Raw genomic sequence first — 24848 nt, forward strand, 5'->3', positions numbered from 1 at the left:
CTGTGCATCCCAGAGGAAACCACGAGCAGCCCCACTGATTGCTGTATTCGTTTGCAACCCTTAAACAGGGGTACTGTTCACATTAACATATGCAAATACACACACCAGTCACTGACAACAGCTTCACCACCACTGCTCTTACCTGTAGTGCTGCGTGTTCCTCTATACCTCATTTTTCCAGTGAAGGAGGAGGAACTGATTCCTAGGAGACAATTTTCAAAAGTTTTAACTGTTTTTATAAGTAAAATATACTTGAAGTCAGTTGAAGGAAAAGGGATGTTTTTACTTGCAAGTTATTTTGCTAAACATAGGCATGTGACTTATCTCAGCCTTCTCAGTGTTTCCTCCATTCATGTGACTTAGGGTTTCGGATACTCAGAGGAACTCACTCAAAATTTCCAAACCAGCTTTGCTGTAGTGTATAATCACGAAATGGTGAAGTCAGACATTGTGACCAGAATACATATGAGAAGGTTCATATTGTCCTTCAAGTAATTTCAAAAGCAGCTGTCCTCTCCTGTTCTGGAGGGCTTCTCTTACACAGAGGCATAAAGGTTGGTTTCAAATTAGAGCGGCCACAGAATCCATTTATAAAATGGGTCACAATTTTTGTATGTAAAATAGACAAGGAATTGGATAAGAAATAGCTTTGTGCCTTTTTTTCTTTTTAAATAAGGAAAAAATTAGTCTCTTTTAACCATCTGAATTGACATGCACTCTAAGTGAGGTAGGCCTAAGTGTTTCAGAATTATAAACTAAGCACATTGTTCAGTAGAGACTCCTTTGAAAGATTGTAACCGTGAAAATATATTGAATATTACGCAAAAATATATTAAGTGCTTCTAGTCGTGTATTTGATGAAAACACTGTGAGAATGAGGGCAGAAAAAACTCCTAACTTTCTCCTTACATTCATTATATATGACTTGTGGAGTTTTTAACTTTCCAAAAACATCATCCAGTGCAAGACACAAGTTTCAGAATTCTGAAACATTAATTTATTTTGCATTGGTATTGTCATTGCTTTTTGGAAGAAGCAGAAGATCAAATTGCTCCAGTTCTTCAAACAGATTAATGAAGGGAGCTGCATTTGCCATAATCAAGAGAGATTAAATAACAGAGAAATGCACTAACATGCCATGGGTGCAGCTTGTCACCTGTGATCTGCAAGATCCAGTATGATACAGAAAAGAGTCTGAGGATTTATAGAGTATATTTTTCTATTTTGATTGGAGTGAAAAAGAAAAATATGTAACTATAATATGAGTGTCAGACTCTGCTCCCATCAGAGTCAACAGCAAAATTTACCTTGAATTCATGGGAGGTTAACATTTATCCCAAACCCAGACTATACAACTAGGCTATAATCCATGACCTATATCTTGCTATTAGTGGCCATCTCCAAACTAAAATTCAGATTAGAAGCTAAAATTATATTATCTGCTTCTGGAGTATTAGAAAATTTTGTTACAAAAGAGTGAAACACTGTTTCTCGGCCTGGTTATGCCACTGAAATGGAGAATGCACAGCCATGGCGTGTTTGTTTAGCACTTACACTATTTTAGGCCTTTCTAAGGAAACTGCCAAGGTAAAACATTTATTTTATAAACTCACATTTTCACCTTTAGTGTCTCGACAGTAATTGTGCTGTTCACGTGCACGGGCAGACTGGTAGTAGCTCCTATAAGAGATCATTAGAAACAGTTATGTCAGTTCTTGAAGGTGCCATCTCCTTCTGTCCTATGAATGCATCTACTTTCCTCTTGTTAGTGTTAAAACTGTAATAGCATCCAAATACTGTAGGTGCTTTGTAGACATTTAAAAAATTCTTCCTCTCCCACTCAGTTTACAGGCTTAAGAAGTGTGAACATGGAAGAGGTGGGACACAAACAAAGTGAGAGCCCCGTTGTCCCCGTCCCAGCTGAACGCCTTTGGCTGTTCAGTAATGCCATCAAACAATTTTCCATACCTCTTAAGAGAATTTGGGCCATCCCGATTTAGCGGTTCTGACAGCTGCTATGTGAGCACCTCCCACACGATGGTGCTGTCCGGTCTGTACAGCAGGCAGGCTGAACTGCATTTCCTTCTTGCCGTGGAACTGAGCCTTTCCTGCACGACTATTCTAATTCTTTTTCTAGATACTGGGAAGAAGGAGAGTAAATGAAACAGGAGTAGCCTGCTATGCAGTATCGTCTCCAGTTGTGTGGTTGCTACATGTAATTATGCATACATCTTTCCGAGTTTGTCCCCCACAGACCTACACTGAAAAATAAACTGGAAATAGAAATGCTTTATGCAGCTGAGTAATGATTTACACTTAAGGACATCTGGACAAACATTTGTAACTGGTGAATTTTCACCCACACTCTTCCCACTGTAGCTCAGATCCTTAGCTTTCTGTAAGGGAAACCCCTCTCCTAATTTCACCTTCCCCTGTTTTGGATAATCAGTGTTGTTTCTTAATCACCCTGGACAGATGAACTCTTTCCATCTATTACGTAAAAAGACAGCTTATGATTTAAAATTATGAAACATATGTTTAGCTACATATGAAAATATTATTATAATGATAAGCTACATAAAATCATGAACCAAATGTTCACTCATACATGGTGCATTCTGTTGTCTATTTTAAATTACTGATGATACGTATCTTTCTCCAAAGAAATCTGAAAAAATGTCAGAAAATCTCACATCCAGCAAGACCACTTTGAAAGGTCCAAAAGCTTCGGCAAAGAAACAGAAAGGTGGAAACAAAGCTAAGGAATCCTCAAAAGGAAAAGGAAAACAGCTCGGTATGTAAAGTACAGCAGTAATGAAACAAGCAGCAATCTGGTCTCCCATGAGAGCTACCTTAATTATTTTGGCCCTGTGCATTAAAAAACAAGTAGAATATTCTATTTTTTATAAATAACCAAGAGAGCTACTGGTTATAGTTTTGTAACCAACATACAGAACATTACTGATAACACCATGTCATTATATTTCAGGTGAAAAAGATGAAGCTGATCTTTCTATGGCTAGTATAGGTAAGCGCTATGATGACTATGCTTTAAAGTAGTAGTTCTGGAATACTCAAAGCATTTTGAAGCTTCATTGTTACTAATGCTAGGGAATAATAAGGAAGGTTTTGGGCTTTTTTATGAATGTGAACAATTACAAACTGTGAATAAACACAGCTATTGCACAGTGATTGCAGTGGCTCTCTGAGTAGCAGCCAGTGCAGCAGGAAACAGGTATGGGTTTGTAGAAGAGGTTTTTATCTTGGGTGGAGTTGGGATCAGGGGAAATAAAAAGCATCACAGGAGAATTATAGGGTGCAAAATCTTTGCATTTAGTAATAGTTGAGCAATTGAAAGAAAAACATGAAATATTTGTGTAATTTTTTAGTCTTTGATTTTTGTCAAATCACTATTAAATTTAGTAAGAAGATGATTTTAGCATATCACTTGTGTTTTTTAATCATAGATGCCAATAGACATTGATTAGCATCTTTTGTTTTGCAGGGAAAAAAATTCACCACTTAAAAGTCAGAAGATAGCAAGCATTTCTTTTGGCTTATGTGCAAGAAAAGTTCAGTTTTAAGCATGGCCATAGTTAAGAGCTAAAAATATGTAATTATTTGAATGTAAAGATATTCTTTTTTCTTAGACACTAAATTATTTTCAATGGGTTTTTATTTTTCATATTTCTGGTTGGATTTTACTTCTGACCTAATTTGTGCAATTATTCCTCAGATATTACTTAAATTAATGTCAATGTAAAATTTATCTGTGGTTTACAGGAACAGCCCAAAGGGTTGTCTTATTAATTAGTTTGTAACTGTACAGCTTTTATTGTTAAGAGCTGAAACAATGTGGCAAACAAGGAATATACAAACTAGTTAATTTTAAGAGAAATTGTAGATCACTTGTTTTCTTACATAATCCTGTGAGCACATGGGTGGAAGTGAAAACTGCACTCTGATTAACATCACCGAAACAGCTAAGCTGCAGTTAATAAAAATGCACAAAAGTGATCCCTCAGATGATAAAAATGTTCCTTTAAAAAAAAATATACTTCCAGTTTTCCAGGAGATACTTAATCAGTAAGACAGAATTGTACCTCCACCTACTGGCAAATAAGGTTAGACCTCTAATAGCTAAACTGCTGCTAGAAACCTGTTGCTAAAACAGGACAATAACACTGGGGTAAGCAGACAGCGTCTGTGCAGGATTTAAACTGCATGCATGGTACCTTCCTAGCATAAGACCTGTAAGTGTTCTTTGCTTCTGCTTAGAGTTTGTTGGGCCTTTGTGAAGTTCTCATAGCACTAAGAGCTGCTGACTTACGAATGATACAAGTACAATTTACTATTAGAAAAACAATGTGAAGCCTATGATCAGATGTTGCACACCTTTTAATGGAAAGGAGTATTCTATAAAAATGTTTACAATAGTAAGAATTCCAGCATCAGCTCCTTATATTACAGATTCTGTTAAAAATAATATTCTGTAATTTAGAATTTTAGTTCCTTGGAATAAAAGGTGTACATATTTTAATTTTGTTCATTACTCTGTTTTTAACTTGAACTTACAGCAATATAGCACTGAAAAAAATAGACTATTTGTTTTACTCTGCTTCCTCTCTTAGTGATTTCTGTTCTATTTTTACTCAACTTTAATTCATGCTTGTATTGTTTCATTTGACACTGAAACCTACATCTATTTAAAAAGATTTTTTTTAGCATTAGCATTTGTACACAAGGCTGTATAGACAATTCAGCATTGAAAAAAAACTAACATCATACATGCTTCTTGAATAAACAACCATTACTCCTGGTTAGGATTTTTGAGGTCTGGTATTAGCAACAGTGAGTTTGGACCAGGTGACTTTTAAGGTCTTTCTCAATCAACATCCTTATGATTTTGTATTTTTGGGAAGCATCCACAGAGAAATCCTGGAAATCTCCAAGATATCAAAAAGGAAAGTCACGGAATATTAATTACAGCTTGTGAGGAAAGTGAACAAATGGACCATGCATTCTACAAACAGATTGTGTGAGCTACAAAATGACTAGTGAACACTAAGTAATCCATACTTGGCATAGTTTAGCATGCTCAGAAGCATCATGCATGTAATTAATTTTAGTGATGACTATAGCAGAGCAGATGCAGTGGAGTAGCAGCATTGAAAGATTTTAAAGGATAAATGTCAGATTCATCCAACATTATGCATTATGCGATAGGATTATACAGAGATTTAGCTTCCCAAATGACAGAGATTAAGGTGGATTTATCATTTTGTCAGTCCTTGTTGGCTTAGGTTAGAGATGACTTCTCAAAACATGCTGACACAGCTGGTCATAATCATTGTTTAGGTAGATCAACTTCTCTTTAAGGCATACGCAGAGGAAAAACACCACAGATGCTGGGAATTAGGATAAAATACTAAGTAACTAAACTAGGAAAAAAAATTATATCAAAGCTGATAGAAAGTATCAGCTATTGTCACAAGAGCCAGCCCCTTTCAGCACATAAACCAGTACATAGTATACATGTCCCTAAGTCCTTTACAGTTTCCAGTTCACCAAAAAGATGACCATCTGCTGACCTTCTCAGGCAGAAGTACAGCGGCCTTCATGAAGAATGCTCCTACAGCGGCAGCTGAGATGCTGAGCATGAGTCTGCCAGCATGGCAGTACTGCAAAGGAGGATTCTCCCGGCAGCAGGATTCAACTAGCTGGGCCTAGAGTGGTCTTGATCACAGCTGTAATGTCAGCTGGAAGATAGAACATGCAACATGAGAAAGACCAGCATTGCATACATTACCTTATGTACATACAGCTGGCACACGCTTAACAGGAAGCACTGTAGATTATCTTCAGATTGAGTGTTTGCAAAGCACAGTAGACAGATTACCTAACTGTGCCCAGCTTCACTAAAACCAATGAAGATGTCTGTGCTAGAGCTAGAATTAAAAATATCTTGTTCTGAATTAATATGAATGAACCTAACAGAGGTCATATGTGTAGAAAACAACAGCTACCTATTTTCCAGCAAAGTTGAAAATAAATATCTGGCTTTAATCTTAAATGACTTTGCTTTAGTCTCAATTGCTTTGTGAGAAATAGATTCTACTGCTCTGTGAACTCAATGAGAGTAAGATGAAAGTCCAAAATCAGAAAAGCATCCTTATTTGGGAGAGTATAGAAGCCTCCTCTAGATTAAACATTGGCTTAATGTGGGACTGCACTACAGGGAAGGACTACACTATATTTATCCTAGAGTTTTCTTAAATCAGAGACATGCATTTGTGTCCTTAATGTATTAAAACCAGTCCATTAATGACTTTTTACTAAAGTTCTTGATCACCTGTTAATCAAGAAGACAAAACCCAAAACACTTATACCAGGAAAATCATATTCATTAAGTGTGAACTGTTGTGTATTTTAAAAGATTAATAAAATGTAACATAATTTATTGTCTGCCTTCCAAAATACTGAGAATGAAGCTGAGTGATTCAAAGGCATTCTGTTAGAAACAGTAAAGACATAGACTTATCAAAGTATATGTGTGTGCTTAAACAACACTCTAAACTGTTTATCAAGCAATTTTGCTTTCTTTCTTATAGGCCACCCAGAAATCTTTCCTTTAGCCATGACAACAAAGACCCAAGAAATTTTTAATTGCCGAGTTGATGAAGATGTCACAGAAGAAAATTGTTTCAAAATTATTAAAATAGAAGACATCATTCAGGACCTGGAAACAAGAGCTAACATTTCTGATTTCTATCCTGTCAGAAAAGTTGTCCTAGTATGTAGCTTATTTCATTCTCACTTTAAGACTTGATGCTCTCAGAGTATATATTCTTTAAGGGAAAAGGTCTGCCCTTGTTTGACTCTGTGTAAATACACTAATGCTGAATGCTATAGGTCATGGACCACTGTTAACTCAGTTTCTCATGGCTCTCCATGAACTTTTTTTTTGCTAATTTTAGATTGAAAATATGCTAAAAGTAACATAAATACTATTAGTTTTGATTCTGTGAACTGGCAGAGCTTCACATACTTGGCTTCCCTAATTCATGGCCTTTTCCTTGAGAATCATTAAAACAGTTTCTTTTCTGTTTAATTCTCTATATGAAAGATTAGTTTTGTCCTAGACTTATTTTTATTACCAAATAAAATCCATCTGTTCTTTTCAATTAGCACATGAAATTCTCTATTAAGACCACAAAATTAACCTAGGATACTAAGTTTACACTAGTGGTAGCTGTTCCAGTCACAGCCTCATGTTTGTTTTGAATGTTATTTGTTTTCAGTTTTCCACTATTTGTTTTAATTAAAATAGGAATATCCAGGTGAAGAACTTTTGATAGTTTTTGATGCAAAGTTCCAGTACGGACAGAACTTTTACATTGTTGCTTCTGAGGAAGCCAAGGAAAACCTTGTAAAGGTAAAATCCAAGTATACCACAGCACTGTTCTATCTATGAATATTTCAGAATCTAGTCTCAAACATATACTTCAGGAATGATATTGTAATCATAAGCATCTGATGTTTCTCTAATGGGTAATCTGAGCATGGAAAAATATGTGTCACTGTAAAAATATCTTTTATACTGAGCAGAGCTGAATTAAATTTTTGTAATTTACTGCAGAGGGCCAGTATTATCCCCATTGCTGCATTTTTATCTTAAGCATTAATTTCTTTGCCAAGACTCAGATTTCTCAGACATAAAAATAAAGGGCAATATATTGAGTATCTTCAAATAAATATTATACTTATTTTTCACAATATGTAGGGATATATAGTCTTCAAATCATACATTAAAATGTTCTTGATTTCTAAATAGGTCTAGATACATAGAACATTTCCCTTGTGCACTTCACTATAGGAGAAGGTTTATAGTAAGATTATATAATTTTTCAACATGAGTTTGACATCCAGCATCAGGAAATCAGGAGAAGTAGCAATGAAGAAAATTAAACTGCAGTTCCAGGCAGGAGAGCCTACTGTATAAAAGAGATCTGCTTTCAAGACAATAGTCTCTATTTAGTAGTTAAATATTAAACATGTAACATTTATTGGAAAAGTCTAATGCAGAATTGAATGGGACCTAAGTCACTCCTGCCCAGGGGCACAGTATAGCCAGCCTCACTGCATTGAGGTAAAAGTAAAGAATGTGTGAATGAAGACTGAAAACTGGGTTTCTAGTTCATACTTACATTTCAGTAACAAATTTTTGGAAAAGTAACATTTCTCACCATTTGATGTCACAGCCTCCAGAAACTGCAGAAGAAAAAGAAGAAGATATAGAGGAAATTGTGGATCCTTTTAAGCCTCTTGTCCCCAGACCCTGGGTTTCTCTTGGCAGCGAAAAGGAAGTTGAAGAAGAATCTGTTAAAGACAATGTTACAAAGGTCAGAATCAAGAGATGTTAGTCAATCAAATAAATACAAAACACCCAAACATATTTTAAGTTCCTTAAAAAGAAGAAGTCAGGAAACTGGAAGCTGAGATCCTAGTTTTGCTTGAGGTCTTTCAAGAAAACCAACAAAGAGAGAGAAATAGAGAAATAGCTTCACTTTTAACAAAAACTGAAAGTGCTGCATAAACCTTTTTTTTAGACTCTGTTCTATTTAAGTCCTGCAACTAAGGCACATGAGACTGCATGGAACATAACTACTTTTGAAGGTGTAAGTTCAAAAGTCCTGATCCTCTTTGGTCATTGCCACCTCTGCTGATTTTTATTTAATTTACAATGTGGTCAGATTACAAATTGAGTTACTGGTCTGTGTCTTTGAAGTTCAGTGAACTCTGTTTCATTCCACAGATGGCATTTAAGTAGCATGCAACACTTTTAAGTGTTACTGACTACAGGTATTACAAGATGACTTTACAGGAGGACATATTTGATTAATTACATCCACAGATTATACTGAGAAAATTATATATCCAAAAAGAAGATCCATTCACAATTGTCACCTAACTTGTGACGTGTGGGGCATCTCCAAGCATCTAACTTTTTACTCAATACCTAAATCCTTGCTCAGGAGACACTGGCTAAGTTTTGGTAGTTCTCAGCAACCGGACATCTTGCTGATACTTAAAAAGATGTTCTAAAGCTAATTCACAGTCACCAAATTTAACATATTCACAGTCCAAGTGTTCTGTATTCTACATTGCTAGCAAGGTCCACTCAAAAGTGCTATGAATCCAAGACAAAGCAATATCTTTCTACTGCTTGAGATCAAGTGCCTACTTCTCTTTGTGGGTAGAAGTCAAGCCACGTCCCTTCTTCCTAGTTCTCACTATAAGGAAATTCCTCACTCAAAATTTTGCGGATCTTCTTCAGAGTACTTTTCTTTCCCTAGGTAGTGCAAGGAAAGCTGAAAGATCTCACCCAAATTGAGAATTCCTCTAAGAGGGAAGGGCTGAGAAGTTAGGTCTTGGAAGCCTAATTCAGTATTACATAAAGCTTTCTGCAAATTAATCCTTCAATTAAATGTAATTTTGATATTGGATGAATTAGAAAATTATTCTTATTCTATGAGCAGTTATCCAAAAATGTTATGGCAACTTCTTGTTTTAGAAATACAAACCTGTGTTGTACTACATATGTAGGTTATTTATAAGAGCACTTCAGAATTTCAAGATGCAGAAATATAAGTTAACTCAGCACAGAAATCATCAATAGAACTAATTCTGTAATGATGTGAATGCTGCCATTTTACAGAATGTTTTTACAGTTTTACAAAAACATTCTCTTCTACTAACCACGGAAAGACATATTTTTCCAGATTAAGTTCAAGATTTCTCGAGTACGCAGGAAATTTGGTGCACCAATTGCATTTACTGATAAGAACGCTTCACACGGAACAGACGGTTATGTTGAATGCACATCCTACGAAGACAAAACTTTCAGTATTAAAATGCTTGAAAAAGATGTGGGGCTGCAAATAGTTCCAAAAGTAAGAGAAGCTAGTACTCAGACAAAATGGTAAGTATGAGAAAATATTTATCAGTTTATTTATTAAGCTATGCACTGTTTCTTAACTAAAATTCTGGAGTTAGTTGCAAACTATTAATTAATAGAACAAAATTGGATGCTCTGTTTGCATCTTCCTTCTTCCACTCTTTTCCAAAGAGAAAAAAATAATACATTTAGGTTTTAATTTCACACACTGAATGGGTTCTCTCTCTGAAGTGGTTTCTATACTTACATTCAAATTTATTCCAATTGGTTAGGACCTATCCAAAAAATGCAGCCATGCAATATTGTCCTAGGCAGTTGTCAGAGGAAGAGAAAGCAGAGAGTCTGTCATCTGAGAAGCTGAAAGAATTTCTTACGTCAATACACTTAAGGTAAAATTACTGCAGCAATATCCTTAAAGGCTACCTGAGATAACACAGAATACAAGCAAGTACTCTTGTCTGAAGGGATCATTGGTTTGGTTAAATACCAATTTTACTTTTTGTTTCTATATACTTTCCCCCCTTGTTTATTATTGTAACACTAACAAATATTAATCTCATATTTGTTTCTATGAAAATTTATGTAAGGTCTATGCCATATAAATATTGTTCTTTTAAATAGATATTAGAACTGCTAAAGTTTATAGTGATACATGTTTTCAAATAAATGGCAAAGCTGATCTTTCAAACACTGCGCACTCAAGCAGAGGGTTATGCAGTCAGCAAAGGTGCTGTCTTACCCATAACTATGTCCTCAGTCATGGGACACGTCCAACTTACTGACACTTCTTGCACAAGAATTGGACTGTACTTGGTCCACACAGAACTAGAGTTAAATTCTTGGTACAATAGCTATTTCTATTTAAATGTAAGAGGGTTTCCTTGCAGCAATGCATCACTGAAGAATTAAGTTTTTAACTACTGTGGTCACAATTTTGTGTAAAACAATAGCTGCCTCTTTACAGAAATTTTTGTGATTCTATTACTGAGTAGTCACATCTGGATTATTGAAGTGTTAACTGTTCTTTCCACAAAACAGAGTGGAAATTGCATTGCAGCAAAATGAAATTATGAATGCTTTTTTTGATGACTGGAAGGCCCTAGCCGAAGACAAAAGCAGTTCTGATGGCAAGCCAGACATTTACCTTAAAGCATACCAATCATTTACCAACGAGCAGTACCTCAAGGACAGAACCATTAGCTGTATTTGCTGGCATCCAACCATTTCTGGTAAAGCAGTTACAGTACTGATTTCAGTCTTCAATGATGAGTATTATATGACAGCTAAAAAATATGCATCTTTCATAAAATTAATCAAATCAGCTTTCAAATTCAAAACCAAATCAAAACTAATTTATTATGACTGTCAGAATTGCTGATTTGAGATGAAATGAAAAACAAGACAGACAAATTCTTTGTAGAATTCAGGCAGGAGACAGGCCACGCAAAGTCCTTCACGCTAATGTGTGAATGGAGATCATTGGAAAGAGAAATTTCTCCCTTATGAGGCTCACTCAAGCAGGGCTGCAACTCTGCCAGGTCCCTCAGATGGCTCTGCATACCACCATCCTCCCCATGGTTGGCTCTTGTAGCAGGCTTAACAAGTGTGAGGAATGTTACAGCCACAATGGGACGTGGCTCTGATGAGTGCCAGGGAGCATCACAAGACATACTAAATGTCAGCTCCTGCCCCCTGCTGTGGATTATTGCTCTGTTGCTACAGCCAGACTTAAAGGCACATTTAACTTCTATGTAAATACCCATGCTTCACTACTGGCCAACACTGAAACATGCATAGAAAATTAATGGGGCTACAAAGGATTTGGTTTCAGGATGGGTGGCCAGGACTATATGCCTGTCACATCATTTCAGGGGCAGTATTACACTATTGAGGAGCAGCAGCAAAAAAAGCTGAATTTTATCTTGATACTTAGGTTCTATGTCTCATTGTTAAATAACTTAATCTTAAGTAACAAAAATAGTTTCTTTAAAGATGATCTGAAAGAAAAAAAATATGGTTGGTTTATTTTAGGGTTTTTTTGCACTATATTCAGAAGGAATAAATATAAGTCATTTAGAATAATTAACAGTGTGTTGAAACTTCAATTGCCTCTTTTGAGAAAATTAATTTTCTCCCTCACTTAGGGATTATAGCAGTGTCAGCAAGACAGCAGCTTTCTTATGAAGAGCAAATTAAACTTTCCAATAAATCACTGCTGCACCAGTCAGTAATACTTTTTTGGAGTTTTTCTGACCCTATCCACCCCCAGGTATTTAACCAAGGCTTTTAAATATGCCAAATGTTTAAATAACAAGAGAAAACCAAACAATATGACTGTATTTCTCAATTACCTTGTTTTTCTTCTTTCTAGTTAATACTGGAGTGTCGTGAAGACATTTACTGCTTTCAGTTCAGTCCAAGTGATCCAAATATAATTGCTGCTGGCTGCATCAATGGACAGGTGTTAATTCACTATTTAAAAAAATAAACTTGGATATTTCTGTATTTTCTTACAGTATGAAAATAAGGGTGAAGAGACGTACTCAACATCCATAGTAATACATAGGGACAGAAGACAGATGTCACAGACTCTCAGAAACTCTCTTATTTTGGACTAAAGCTATGCCTGGTTATTCCATAGCTGAACCATTATTGTACGATGCTTCTTTGTAGTACTGATAAATAGGGGTTTTTTTGAGACAAGTGTAGCCTTTCAGTTGATTGCATCAGACTAAAGAGAAAATACTTTAAAGACGTTATAGGTTCTAGTGCAGAGAGAGAGTTTCTTATCTTTCCCTGAACCTCCATGATTTGAAAAAAATGCGTATTAATATGCATATTAATATACAAATTAATAATTTGTAATATACTCATTTCTCATTGTAGATTGTACTGTGGGATATTTCTCAACATGGAGGAAAAATGCAAAATGAAAAACCTGTTGCTGATGAAGGCGTTGACTCAGACAGCGAGGCGACAGCAGCGGCAGAAGTGGCAGCTAAGGTAAGTCCGGGGGTGATGGTTGCATTGTGCTTTACAGGGACCTGAGGAGATTCATCCGTGGGTCCTGAGGGAGCTGGCAGATGAAATTGCTAACCCACTATCCATCATTTTTGAAAAATCATGGCAGTCAGGTGAAGCCCCTGATGACTGGAAAAAGGGAAATATAGCCACCATTTTTAAAAAGGTGGCTCTATTTCCATTTTTACAGACCAGTCAGTCTCACCTCTGCACCAGGCAAGATCGTGGAGCAGATTCTCCTGGAAACTGTGCTAAGGCACATGTTAAACAAAGAAGCGATTGGTAACAGCCAACGTGGCTTTACAAAGGGGAAATTATGCCTAACAAATTTGGTGATCTTCTATGATGGGACTACAGCATTGGTGGACAGGGGCAGAGCAACTGACAACATCTACCTGGACTTATGCAAAGCATTTGACACTGTCCCACATGACATCTTGTCTCTAAATTGAAGAGACATGAATTTGGTGGATGGACTACTTGGTGGATAAAGAACTGACTGGATGGCCACACGCAGAGTTGTGGTCGACAGCTCCTTGTCCACATGGAGACCAGTGAGGAGTGGTGTCCCTCAGGGGTCAGTACTGGGCTGATCCTGTTCAACATCTTTGTCAGGGACATGGACAGTGGGATCAAGGGCACCCTCGGCAGGTTTGCTGCTGCTGACACCAACTTGTGTGGTGCAGTCAACATGCTGGAGGAAAGAGATGGGATGTCCAGAGGGACCTTGATGGGCTTGACAGGCAGGCCGATCCAAACCTCATGAAGTTCAACAAAGGGAAGTGCACCTAGTCCTACACCTGGGTTGTGGCAACCTCAGACAAACCTACAAGTTGGGCAGAGAAGTGATTGAGAGCAGCCCTGCAGAGAAGGATTTAGGCATGATGGTTGATTTAAAAACTTCACATGAGCCGGCAGTGTGGGCTCACAGCCCAGAAAGGCAATGGGATCCTGGGCTAAATCAGAAGGTGTGTGGCCTGTGGGTTGAAGGAGGTGATTCTCCTCCTCTACTCTGCTCTTGTGAGACTCCACCTGGAGTACTGCATCCAGCTCTGGTGTCCCCAGCATAAGAAGGACATGGAGCTGTTGGAGCAAGTCCAAAGAAGGGCCATGAAGTTGATAAGAGGACTGAAGCACTTGCCCTATAAAGACAGTTAAGAAAGTTGGGGCTGTTCAGCCTGGAGAAGAGAAAGTTGTGTAGAGACCTCATAGCAACCTTCCAGTATCCAAAGGGGGCCCACAGGGAAGCTGGAGAGGGACTCTGTGATGGGACAAGGAGTAATGGATACAAATTGAAAGAGGGGAAATTTAGGTTAGATAGTAGGAAGAAATTTTTAATGTGAGGGTAGTGAGACACTGAAACAGGTTGTCCAGGGACATTGTGGATGCCCCAACCCTGGCAGTGTTCAAAGCCAGGCTGGATAAGGCTTGAACAGACTGGTCTAGTGGGAGGTGTCCCTGCCTAAGGCAGAGGGTGCTGGGACTAGATGATCTATAAGGCCCATTCCAACCCCTTAACATTCTATGATTCTATGAAATTGAGATAACAGCTGTTAACATGGTAAATGCTTCCATTGTAAATATATTGCAGTGGAGGAAAAATGGGTGAAGGTATCCTGACTCAAAAGAGAGGAGTAGATAATCTTTGCAATGAAAGACTAGAAAAGATACAAAACCTGATGAGTTCATGAAATAAAACCATTATCACAATATAATTCCTACCTGATTAGTACAGCTTAATAGCTTTACTGCATTTTGTGTGACTTAGGCTTCTGTTCTTTCATGGGCACCAACATACTCTCTGCTCTTGCCTTATGAAGCCTTTCAAATACAGAGAGCGTTGGTTACTGAATGCAATAATGAAAAGTATTTTAGATGTTTATGGGTAGAGAAAAGGTAGATTGGAAGAGAAGAAGATTGCAGTGGAAGAAGACAATAAAGAGGATAAGCAGAAGAGAGACCTATGAGCAGAGGAGAAACTAATAAGTGGATGTATGTGTGCCTGTGGAGGTATGCTGGAATTGTTTTTAGAGCTGGTTTGATACTTTTTTTTTTTTTTCCCTAGAGGAAGGTATTAGACCCCTTGAAAGTTCTATAAACTGATCTGAAATACGTGAAGCAGCATTAACAGAATGCAAAGTAACCTTTTTTTGTTTGATAGATCTAGCATTTGTAAATACACTGACACCTCCTTTTAAATCATTTCTAGCCGTCACTTATGCAAGTCCAGCAGAGTAGCACAGAGCCACCTCTAGTGAAATACTGTGCAGTCTCTTCCAAAGAGTATAGTCATAAAAAGCCAGTAACAGACATACAGTGGCTGCCACGTCATTCTGAGGTGAGTTTAAAAATTCACTTTTCTTCTTTTTATTATATTCCTAATGTACTACATCAGAAATCCTCGTGTAAACTCAGGAGAAAATATTAAAGCGTCAATTATTTGTAATAGCCTTCATTATTTCTCACTGCATTTAGTGAAGATTAACAATCTGGTGCCTCTTGTCCTGTTTGTTGTGCTTTATAACTGTGCTGGGTTCTCAGTGTGACATAAATCCTCTCATACTAGAAAAAATTTCTGCAACTTTACTGAAAATTATAATTCAAAATTTTAATAAGCCTTCCACATCTAAAATGTGTTAAAATTCTACTATGAACAATCTAGCCTGTCACCAAAAATTCTGAGAAATAACTTCAATGTCCTAAATATCTGGGTACCCAAGAATGGTGGTGTTGCAGTTACCTTCATTCTTTGAGGTGCTGCCTGTGTATTCAAAATTTTCACTTTCTGTGATGGTTTTAAAGCTCCATAGTACTTAGGGTCTTTGTAGTTGAAGGGTCCAACACCATTACAGGAGTACTGGGTGCTCAATTACCATCAAAGTATTGCAAATGGTTGCTAAACTAATTTGAAATGCAAAGGTAGTCAAATGCAGTGATCAAATAATGACAGTGGAAAAGCAGGCCAAGAGAAAGAAAACTGAAATCTTTAGAAGGTTTATGCAAATTTTTAAGACTTTTTAAGGATTTTTAAGGATACTGCAGTCCTTAGCAACATTACCAGAAAAGTGAGGAAAAGGGTACACATTTGTCATAAAAAGAAAGCTCATACAACTGTTCATTATTATTTTATGCTACAGTAATACCCATGGATACTAATCAGTACCAGATGTAAAACATGTGGAAAGGGATTGGATAGCAGGCATTGTTGTGGTTTTTGTTGTTTGGGTGGGGTTTTTTAGTCAAAGTTTAGATTGAGAAAGCTGTTTTCATGGTTATCTGGGATAACAGATACAGAAAACCCTGCTTAATAAATAACATTGACAAAGGAATCATTTTGTCAGTATTTAGCAACATGTACTGGGACATACTTTTTGTTATATAAACATGGAATATGTATCAGCCTTTGCACGGCAGAGCAGTTTTTATGGCACAGTTCCTAAAATCAGGAGTTTTAGAATTACATATTAATAAAAAATTATTCAAAGTTATATCCAGAACCTAATTCAGCTTTGCCTGGTTGCAAAACTACCATTATAACTCCAGGTAGACAAATTCATGAATGAAAATTAGAGTAGGCCCAACTTGCCATAAAAAATAAAAAAAGTGGAGCTGAAATTTTGCTACATGGTTGATAAGTACAGTTTTAGCCAAAATATATGTTTTTCATATACTGGAAATATATTTGATTGGGGTTCATCCTATAATCACTTGGTACTCCTGACACCTTTCCTTTATTTTTCTGAATAATTAAAATTAATTTGGAATAAGCCAATAACTACTTGGTAAATAATAAGTAGTATAAAACCTGCAGAACCCCATACATACAAACTAAACTATTAATAATTAACATTTGAAGGCACCACTACCATCCCACAGTGAGGTCGAGCCAAGTGATAATTTAAGATAGATGACCCATGGTGTAAACTTGGCAAAGACATATCACTCCCACTATCACTGAACTGCTGTAAATAAATTTCTCAGTGATTAGCTCTTTGGTTAATCTGCATAAAAGAAGTTACAAACATGGCAAACTAAGGAGGGCCTGACTTGCAGTGGTGCCAGTAAGTATTTATCCTGCTGGGTTAATTTAGAATTTTAGGTGTGTAGCAGGCAAAGCTGACATCAGTTCACTTGAAGTACATTTGTAAAATAGCTTGACTTTGTAACTGCAAATTAACAAGTTCTGATTTTCAAACATTACCCAAGCAGAAACAGGAACTTAATTTCTAGTAACCTGTTTTATGTGTTGAAGTACTTACGTGGCAGAATGTGATTTTTGTCTCATCTTCTTCCCCTGTAACAATTATCACTGTTATTTTCAGGACAACCAAAACAGAGGTGAAAATTGCCTGCAGCTTGTAACCTGCTCCCCTGATTGGTATATACAATATATACTCTACAAGATGTCTTCCAGTTTCCTTTGGAAAGCTTTATGGAGCATAATCCATGATTTAACTAGCACACTTCTGGATTCCTATCAGCATATCCTAAACAGCTGAAATTTTGTATGCAGAAGACAAGCACTTTGTATTCTATTCTTGTCCTTTACAGTAATGGCATGAAGAGCTTATTAACTGAAAAACCTTGCATGTATACATTCATATTCTGTGAATACCACCTTAAGAAGAGTGTTGATCATACATGCATTACCCTGGAAAGCCACACCCCTACACTTACATTTGGCTGTGTGACATGCACAAAAAACTGTTAAAAGATTCTAAGTCCACAAAAATACTGTAAACTATATTTAAACTTGGAGCCTCAGCTGACAAAATTATTCTCCTCTTTTGTGGACTGAATAGTCATGATGGTTATAACCAAATATTATCTTGTGTGAAAGACTGGTAGGGGGACAGAATGCAAAAAATGGAAGTAAATGTTTAGCTTTATATATTTCATCATTTACAAAAGAAGCAATTAAGTATCTAGCATTTGTCTGCTTCTCAAAGCCTCTATTGCTATGCAAGGTTTGAAGATGAAAGGTTAAAAAAACTCCAGACTTTAAAATGTGTGGAAAACTGCATCTGACTTCAAAACAAAACCAAGGAATAACATTATACAATTATTTTGCAGCTCAATATTATTTTGGGATATTCCAGCCATGGAAAATCAGGAAAAGGCTTTATCTAGTGTTCCAGATACTTCTAAGCATTTAGATCTCTCATGGAAACCTCTCATAAAGGTAGTGTACACAAATATAGAACACAGGGAGTAATTTTTCCAGCATATTGATTTCCTCGTGATTTTCCTTCTTCTTATTAAATTAAATACTTCGACATTCCGTTGAAATTTCAATAAAATGCATTTTTAAAAGCTAACTCATGAGAAACAGTATAACTGCTTCTAAAAAACTGCAGTAGGTACAAAAGTAGTTGTGTAACTAGTGTAAGGTCCTGTCAGCTTTCTCAACAGCTCTGCTGTCTGTGGCAGTGGGGCCCAAATGGTGAAACAGAGTCAAACCATAATTAATAGCAACACTCAACTTCAGGAAAATGGTCATAGCACTTTGTGAAAAAAGTGAGGCTGAAAATAGCATAAAGTTTAAAAAAACAAAAACAAAACCAACAACTTTAGGTGTGCTGATCTGTGCTGTTCAGAATAGCTGCAGCTGGTACAGTTGTTGAACAAGCATGACCAATGGAGCTGGGCTGGGATTTTTTTGCTAGAAACAAAGCAAAATTCTTACAGGAAAAGGATAACACAAAGAGCATTTTCTCCATGCTTGTATGGAAAGCAGCAAATACTGTTTGTGGAGTATTACAAACACACTGCAAACTGAAAAGACCTGTTCCATTACAGCAGAAAGTAATTTAGACTTGCACCTCAAAGATCTAACAAAATGTTTTAGCACTTCACTTTTTTCTGAACAGATAAGTCTGCATGAAAGAGATACCAACACAGAGTATGGTCCCACCAGAATTATTTTAAGAGAACTGCATTATTGTTACAAAACCTCAGGTAATATTTTTATTAAAAGTTATTAGGGAAAATGTTTTTAATAAGCTTGTATTTTGGTATATACATAATAAAAGATGAGCAACAAAATGTCGTATAGCTAAACACATCTGGGGAGAAAGGTTTCTTAAATATACTGGTATTCAAAGTGCAACCTACATGTACTGACTACAAAGACATGCACATGTACTGAATCCAAACCGAGCAGCTCTGCATACACAGTAACTCTACCCAGTTTCACTCAAAAGCCCATGCAAGTCCCCCACACAATTTCTTTATCCCTCAAACAGTATGTCCTTTTCAGCTGTTATAGAAAACTATTTTTAGACAGAATCCATTCCCTGGAGCAGAGCTGTTAGCTCCTGGTTGCAGCAGCTACGGGTGATGGGTAAGGGCACTTCCCATGGAGACACTGATGTGTAAAACAGGAGAAGAACAGTGTGGGGCTACCCTAAGTAGATGTCTGGGTATGGGAAGGACTGACCAGAGCAGGAAAGGGGAGATTACACCAGGAAACAGTTAACCTATAAAACTGTTGTTTTACCTGTCAGTCTTTCTTCATCTCTCCTCTTGAAATTCCCATTATCCATGAACTACCTTTACAAGACAAAGGATTTGCTTGGTCTGATAAATTCCAGTGTTTAACAAATAGATGTAACCATCTTGTTTCCCAGGGAAGGCGAAATCTCTGAGTGCAGTAAAAGCACCTGCCAAAGAGAGCCCATATACAGAGATGAGTAGTTCTTCAAGCAAAAATCTAGAAGTGCTCGAGAATATATCCACCAACTTTTTTGTTGGAAACAAAGTAAGTGAAATTAATATATCACCAAGGAAAATGTTAATCTGAGATATCTGAAAGACTGAACAATTAAATAACAGGGCTTTCACAAATGTATAGGCTTGCATGTTTTCTTCAGATGTAACTAAAAAGATCTTTCTGAACATGCCACATTTTACTTCCATTTTAACGCTTTAGCTACAGGCTTAAAAAAAAAAAAAACTTCCAATATGTGGTAGACTATGAACTACTTCAAGGGTAGAATTAGAAGACATTTCCAAAATATGCTGAGTTTATTAGGAATCAAACAGTATTTCCTTATTCCAGAATGCATAAGATTAGTAGTATTTTTTTAGTGTTTTCCCAAATGTCAGGTGTAAACATTTGTACTACAGTTTCCCCCCAAACTTAATTTTACTTTAGGAAGTCCCAGATGTTCATAGCCCTCTACCTTCTCTATGCATCTAAAATTCACAAGTCTTTCCCAGTTTTGAGTTCATATGGAAATGAAAATTTGGCTTCTAGCTACCTTTTTGCTTCCGGTCACCTTTTCCCCAAGTACTGGAGCAAAGCATGAACTATAAAAACCAGGCACCTAATTCTGCAGGAAGGACTGCTTACAATCATCATGGTAAGTGAAGCTGTTTTGGCAATACATAACTGAAAAATGGTGACACAAAATTTTTATGTGTTTTCAGTCGTTGGCTGCGAATTCAGGTTTTAGTTTACTAAGATCATATTTAATGATGGTTGTAATTAAGTAAAAATAGAAACAAGTCACTTTGATATAAGCCACTAAACTCTAACATTAGCATTTACTTGGTTTTTCTGGCATTACAGGATGGAGTAATTGTTTATTCTGACTGGAAAATGAAAATTGATGCTAATTCGGCAAAACCAGTTAGTAAGTTCAAGTTTCTCAATACCTCTTTAAACCTTACTATATCACTAGCTTTAAAATATTTGCATCTATACTGTCTTTTTAAGATTCTTGCTCATCAGCTCTAATAGTCTATCTCACTGATGACAGTGGGATTTAGCAGGACACCCTCAAAAGTGCAAGCAGTTTAGCTGACATGACAGAATAGCACAACCCTCTCCAGTCTCACAGTGCATCACTATGCACCTACTGTCACAAATCATAGATTTGCAGTAATTCCAATTCCTGTACCTTGTGAGCAATAAAACGAGGCTAGCATCTTTAAAGCCTGTGCTGGGTCCTGCATTCTAGTTTCTTGATCACTAAGGCACAAGTTACAAGCAACTGCCTTTTTCATCCATTAGGTCAGCATCAGACTCAGAAATACAGCCTTCACACTGAAACTATCAACACTCTCCAGAGATCTCCATTTTTTAAAGACACCTTCCTAAGCATTGGAGGCCAGAATTTTGCCATTTGGAAAGAAGGGGTTACAGTAAGTTACTTTAACACAGCTGTAACGTAAGTCATAGATATACAAGACAGAACTATAATGGACTCTGAGTCTGTATTTTCAGAAATGTTTGTAAGTCCCAAAGCTTCATAGTTTAGAAACAAATCGGGTATAAAAGAATCTTCTATAAAAAAAGAACTTCATTTCTAACCTTGTAAAAACTGTAACTTCTCAACTATATAATTCTGCTGCTAGGGAAAACAAAGAATAAAGGAAATGTGGGCTAAACAAGTCTGAAGTACTTGTATTTTAGGACAAAGTTTTTTCATCATGTGAAGACAAAAAACTGCGGGGTTTTTTTACAGTTCCTCTCATATAGGATTCCTGACAAAATCTCCAGACCACAGGTTTTAACAGCAGATAGACAGATTACCTTAATAGACTGGAAGTGACCTACCAGTTTTTACACTTCCCCATAATTCTCTTTATCTGCAGAAGGTGGTACAAATTTTGCCATTGACAAAAGTTTTGTAATAAGGTAATTTAAATTGTGAATGTTCTCCACTGATAAGAGATCTGAAGGAGTGAACTGATAGCACTGTTTGATTGTTTGATCTATCTTTGATTTGCTTTCATAATTAAGAATGGACCAATCCTTCAGTCAAGCTGCTCTGCAGGAAGATACACTGCAGGACAATGGTCCTTAGCAAGACCAGGAGTTTTGTTCATTGGCAGAGATGATGGAAATATAGATATTTGGGACTTACTGAAGAAAACTCATGAGCCATCTCATTTCCAGAACATCTCCAAATCAGCCATCACTTTCATCAGCCCCGGGACTGCCTCACGTATGTTGATGGTGATTGCACTTTATTGTGCTACCCTGTTTGCAAACTGACCCGTGACTCCAAGGCACATAAATCTTATTACAAACTCTTATATAAGTACATACTTCCACTAATTTAGCACTGTATATAAAAAAAATGCATACACATCAGTTCTAAGTGTACTATCACACCATAAAAGCAACCAAAAAAATTTAATTAAGAAAAAAAAAGTCTGATAAAAAATAAACTTTAAAGGGAATTTTTTAAATAAAATAACAGAGCAATAAGGCTGCCTTTTTTGCTGCAGTGAACAATAAGCCAAAATGACCAGAACAAAAATGAACCCTCTGTAGCTTGTATTTGGGTGGAGGTTCACGTTGCTGTTGGAATTTGGGTTGTTTATATGTTTTTTGTCAAATATCTTTCAGCGGAGCAGCATTTTTTAGCTGTTTCTGACAATCTTGGAGTACTGCATGTTTTGGAAATCTGTCAAACACTAAGTCATCCTTCCAGTAATGAGGTTGGTAAGAATTTTTATTAATCTCTGACACTTTATCCTGAAAACTCCCAACACAGAAACAAGCCTGCCTGGAAAAAGTTGCCTTCAAATGACAGCAATTAATGTGAGATCAGAATGGCCATATTCTCCAAAGATCACCTGTAGTAAAGCTGGCTTTCCAAAGAGCTCAGACAGGAGTCAACTAAAGCAAACCTCAGTGACATTTGGTAGAATTCCAGTGCTCCAACCTCGCTACACGAAAACTTCAGCATTTTTTGCCACATCCATAAAATGACACCTGGTTTCATGCATTAAAACAATGCTATAGAGTCCACAGTAATGTATACTGAAGTATGCTAGTTTGTTTTCTTTGTGCCTGAAGTTGTTCAGATATTTATATGGTTTTGCTGCAAATTATTGAGATAAATAGAGATATTTATATTCGCAGTATAGATAAACTAATAATACCGTTCAGATCATCAGCCATGGATTTGTGTCTTTGGGCATGTAATGACCCTTGTTTGTCATTGTGTTAACAGCATGCCGATGTACTTGATTTCTTTGAAAGAGAAGTCAAATACCTGAAGTACTGTGAACAAGAGTTCCAAGAGTATCAAAAGTTTCAAGCCAAAACAGAACTGAAATGGAGCTGGAGGCACAGAGAGAGAAAACAGTATGTTGTATTTGGAATTAAGAAAATTTTCTGTTTCTTTGGGTCTTTAAAATGCACCTGTTTTGCTAGACAGGATTTCCTCTAGTATTTTCAAAAAAGTCAGCATGGGTGTAATTAGAATAGCTTAGCAGCTCTTTATTTCATATTTACAGTTCTTAAGAATGGAAAAAATGCTCCTAGTTCACATAAGAGCAGTTCTTGGTCAAGTGAAACCCCTGCAAGAACATTAAAGCCTATGGACATTTAACAACTATAAATTTGCTTTTCATTTTACATCAGTTACTCGTTCTGAAAGTTACATTTTTGCCAACTTCCCTATAAACATTGCTCCTTCAAGCAGGGATGACTCCAACCTCCTGTTCTTTACTCACGTAAGGATTTTGCCTATCCATTCTTCGGTAAATGATGTAACAGTGCTAACTAACTAAACTGCCATTTCCTTGGTTGATTGCTGTAGCCCCAGGGGATGCCTATTTTCATTAATTTGTGACAGCACTGATATAACCCATGGGAAAGCAACGGGGTCACATGCAGGTTTCAAAGCTTAACATTACAATATGGTCTGTGCCTTTCCTTCAGAGTATGACTATTCTACAGAAAACAAGAGATGGAGGAGCAAGAAAACTGTATTTCTGGACCTGGAGAAGCAGATAATATTGGATTTAGAGACAAGAAATATTTCACTCACTGGATACTTTGAGCCCATTATCACCTTTAGAACCAGCGAGCTTTTTATTTGAAGACCTCTATTTCAGCAGAACCTGTTTAGCTTTGGAAATAAAGAATCTTGCAGTTAAGAGATTGTTGTTTCTTAACTTCATTTGTTCACTCATGGTGTGGTTAAAGAACCATTGTTTTGGACACACTTCCCCCACTATTTTTCATTAATACAGTTATAATGAATATTCTGTTTAAATAATAGTTTTCAAAGTTTTGTCTGTCAGGACTCTCAGAGCTCTTTCCCAACCTAGTCAGTTCTGTAACTCTGAACCACTTTTACTTGCTGTCATCAGAATTACAAAAGAATTGTTACTTAATCCTGGCAAATGCTTACAAATAGGAAACCAAATCCATTAAAATATATTGTTCCCTCAAAGAAATCAGTATTATTTAGAGTAAACAGCTTTTACCAAGCACACTGTGTCTGTGCATTTCTGTCAAAAGACAATTATTCCTCAGAGAGATCAAATGGTGTTATACAGAAGTTTTAATATTTACCAGTGTAAATGAGTAACAGCTCATGAATGTTAATGCTCATCCTCCATCCACAGAGAGGAGTCCTTGGTAAGCAGTTCTCTGGTGGCTACTCGGTTTCAATTGCCAGGTCAGACACCATGTAACTGAGCAGAGCCTGTCAAGCAGAAATTAAATCTATCAGAGGAGGACAGATTAAACTCTATACGGGTGAATTCATTCTTTCCATGACTCACCAAAATGTTTGAGGGTCACAGACTCCTGTCAAACAAATGTCCATGTGGTCACAGTAGACACTAAAGCACAAAAGACAACTGACACACAGGGGATTTGCAGAGAGGATCTTCAGCTGACAAGTGATAGCCAGCCCCAGTGCTCTGCTTCGTCAGAGTAAAGCACAGCCAAATACACAACAGAAACTGTGTGAGGCTCCTGAGTCCCCAAATAAACACTGCAAATTGGTTTTAGGTAGTGGCAAAAATATGCCCCTTCAATTTTCTACAGCCAGGATCTCCCTGTCATGCACTTTTACCACTTTGATTGAACTTTGGTCAGATTTAAGAGGTAGCA

The 24848-nt window shown here is 36.8% G+C and overlaps 2 protein-coding genes across 4 annotated transcripts in view; one reads left to right on the plus strand and one right to left on the minus strand.

Moving 5' to 3' along the window:
- MCOLN3 (mucolipin TRP cation channel 3) overlaps positions 1-10352 on the minus strand; it is a 35206-nt gene extending 24854 nt beyond the window's left edge. For both annotated transcript variants that reach the window (XM_050307590.1, XM_050307591.1), the window contains exons 1-7: positions 10206-10352; positions 9760-9886; positions 8247-8379; positions 5592-5759; positions 1969-2140; positions 1614-1680; positions 143-202 (exon numbers count right to left, since the gene is read on the minus strand). The gene's annotated coding sequence lies outside the window, so the exon portion shown is untranslated. The remainder of the gene's footprint in view (positions 1-142; positions 203-1613; positions 1681-1968; positions 2141-5591; positions 5760-8246; positions 8380-9759; positions 9887-10205) is intronic.
- Positions 20-23844, plus strand: DNAI3 (dynein axonemal intermediate chain 3). 2 transcript variants are annotated; one of them, XR_007627825.1, is made up of 23 exons: positions 20-70; positions 2665-2794; positions 2990-3028; positions 6612-6793; positions 7331-7435; positions 8262-8402; positions 9783-9982; positions 10231-10347; positions 10997-11187; positions 12103-12227; positions 12330-12419; positions 12845-12961; positions 15189-15317; positions 17302-17357; positions 18053-18161; positions 18850-18937; positions 19609-19739; positions 20553-20616; positions 20997-21127; positions 21729-21933; positions 22341-22436; positions 22951-23084; positions 23664-23844. XR_007627825.1 is itself a non-coding variant. In XM_050307589.1 (23 exons), exons 2-23 carry the CDS (start codon positions 2677-2679, stop codon positions 23668-23670), a joined length of 2571 nt encoding a protein of 856 aa, XP_050163546.1. In that variant the 5' UTR covers positions 20-70; positions 2665-2676; the 3' UTR covers positions 23671-23844. The 2 variants fall into 2 exon arrangements, 1 of the variants encoding a protein (XP_050163546.1); XM_050307589.1 differs by having other exon boundaries at positions 22341-22432.
- Positions 23845-24848: the final 1004 nt, after the last annotated feature.

Source organism: Myiozetetes cayanensis, unplaced genomic scaffold, assembly GCF_022539395.1.
Source record: "Myiozetetes cayanensis isolate MyiCay16 unplaced genomic scaffold, myiCay2020 scf12, whole genome shotgun sequence".
Lineage (NCBI taxonomy): Eukaryota > Metazoa > Chordata > Aves > Passeriformes > Tyrannidae > Myiozetetes > Myiozetetes cayanensis.

Excerpts from the sequence above, each read along its gene's own strand:
- DNAI3 (XM_050307589.1), top strand. The coding sequence starts at position 2,677 with ATGTCAGAAAATCTCACATCCAGCAAGACCACTTTGAAAGGTCCAAAA. Across the intron at positions 10,348-10,996 it reads CTTACGTCAATACACTTAAG|AGTGGAAATTGCATTGCAGC; the intron begins GTAAAATTACTG and ends TCCACAAAACAG. Across the intron at positions 21,128-21,728 it reads TTTGGAAAGAAGGGGTTACA|AATGGACCAATCCTTCAGTC; the intron begins GTAAGTTACTTT and ends TTCATAATTAAG.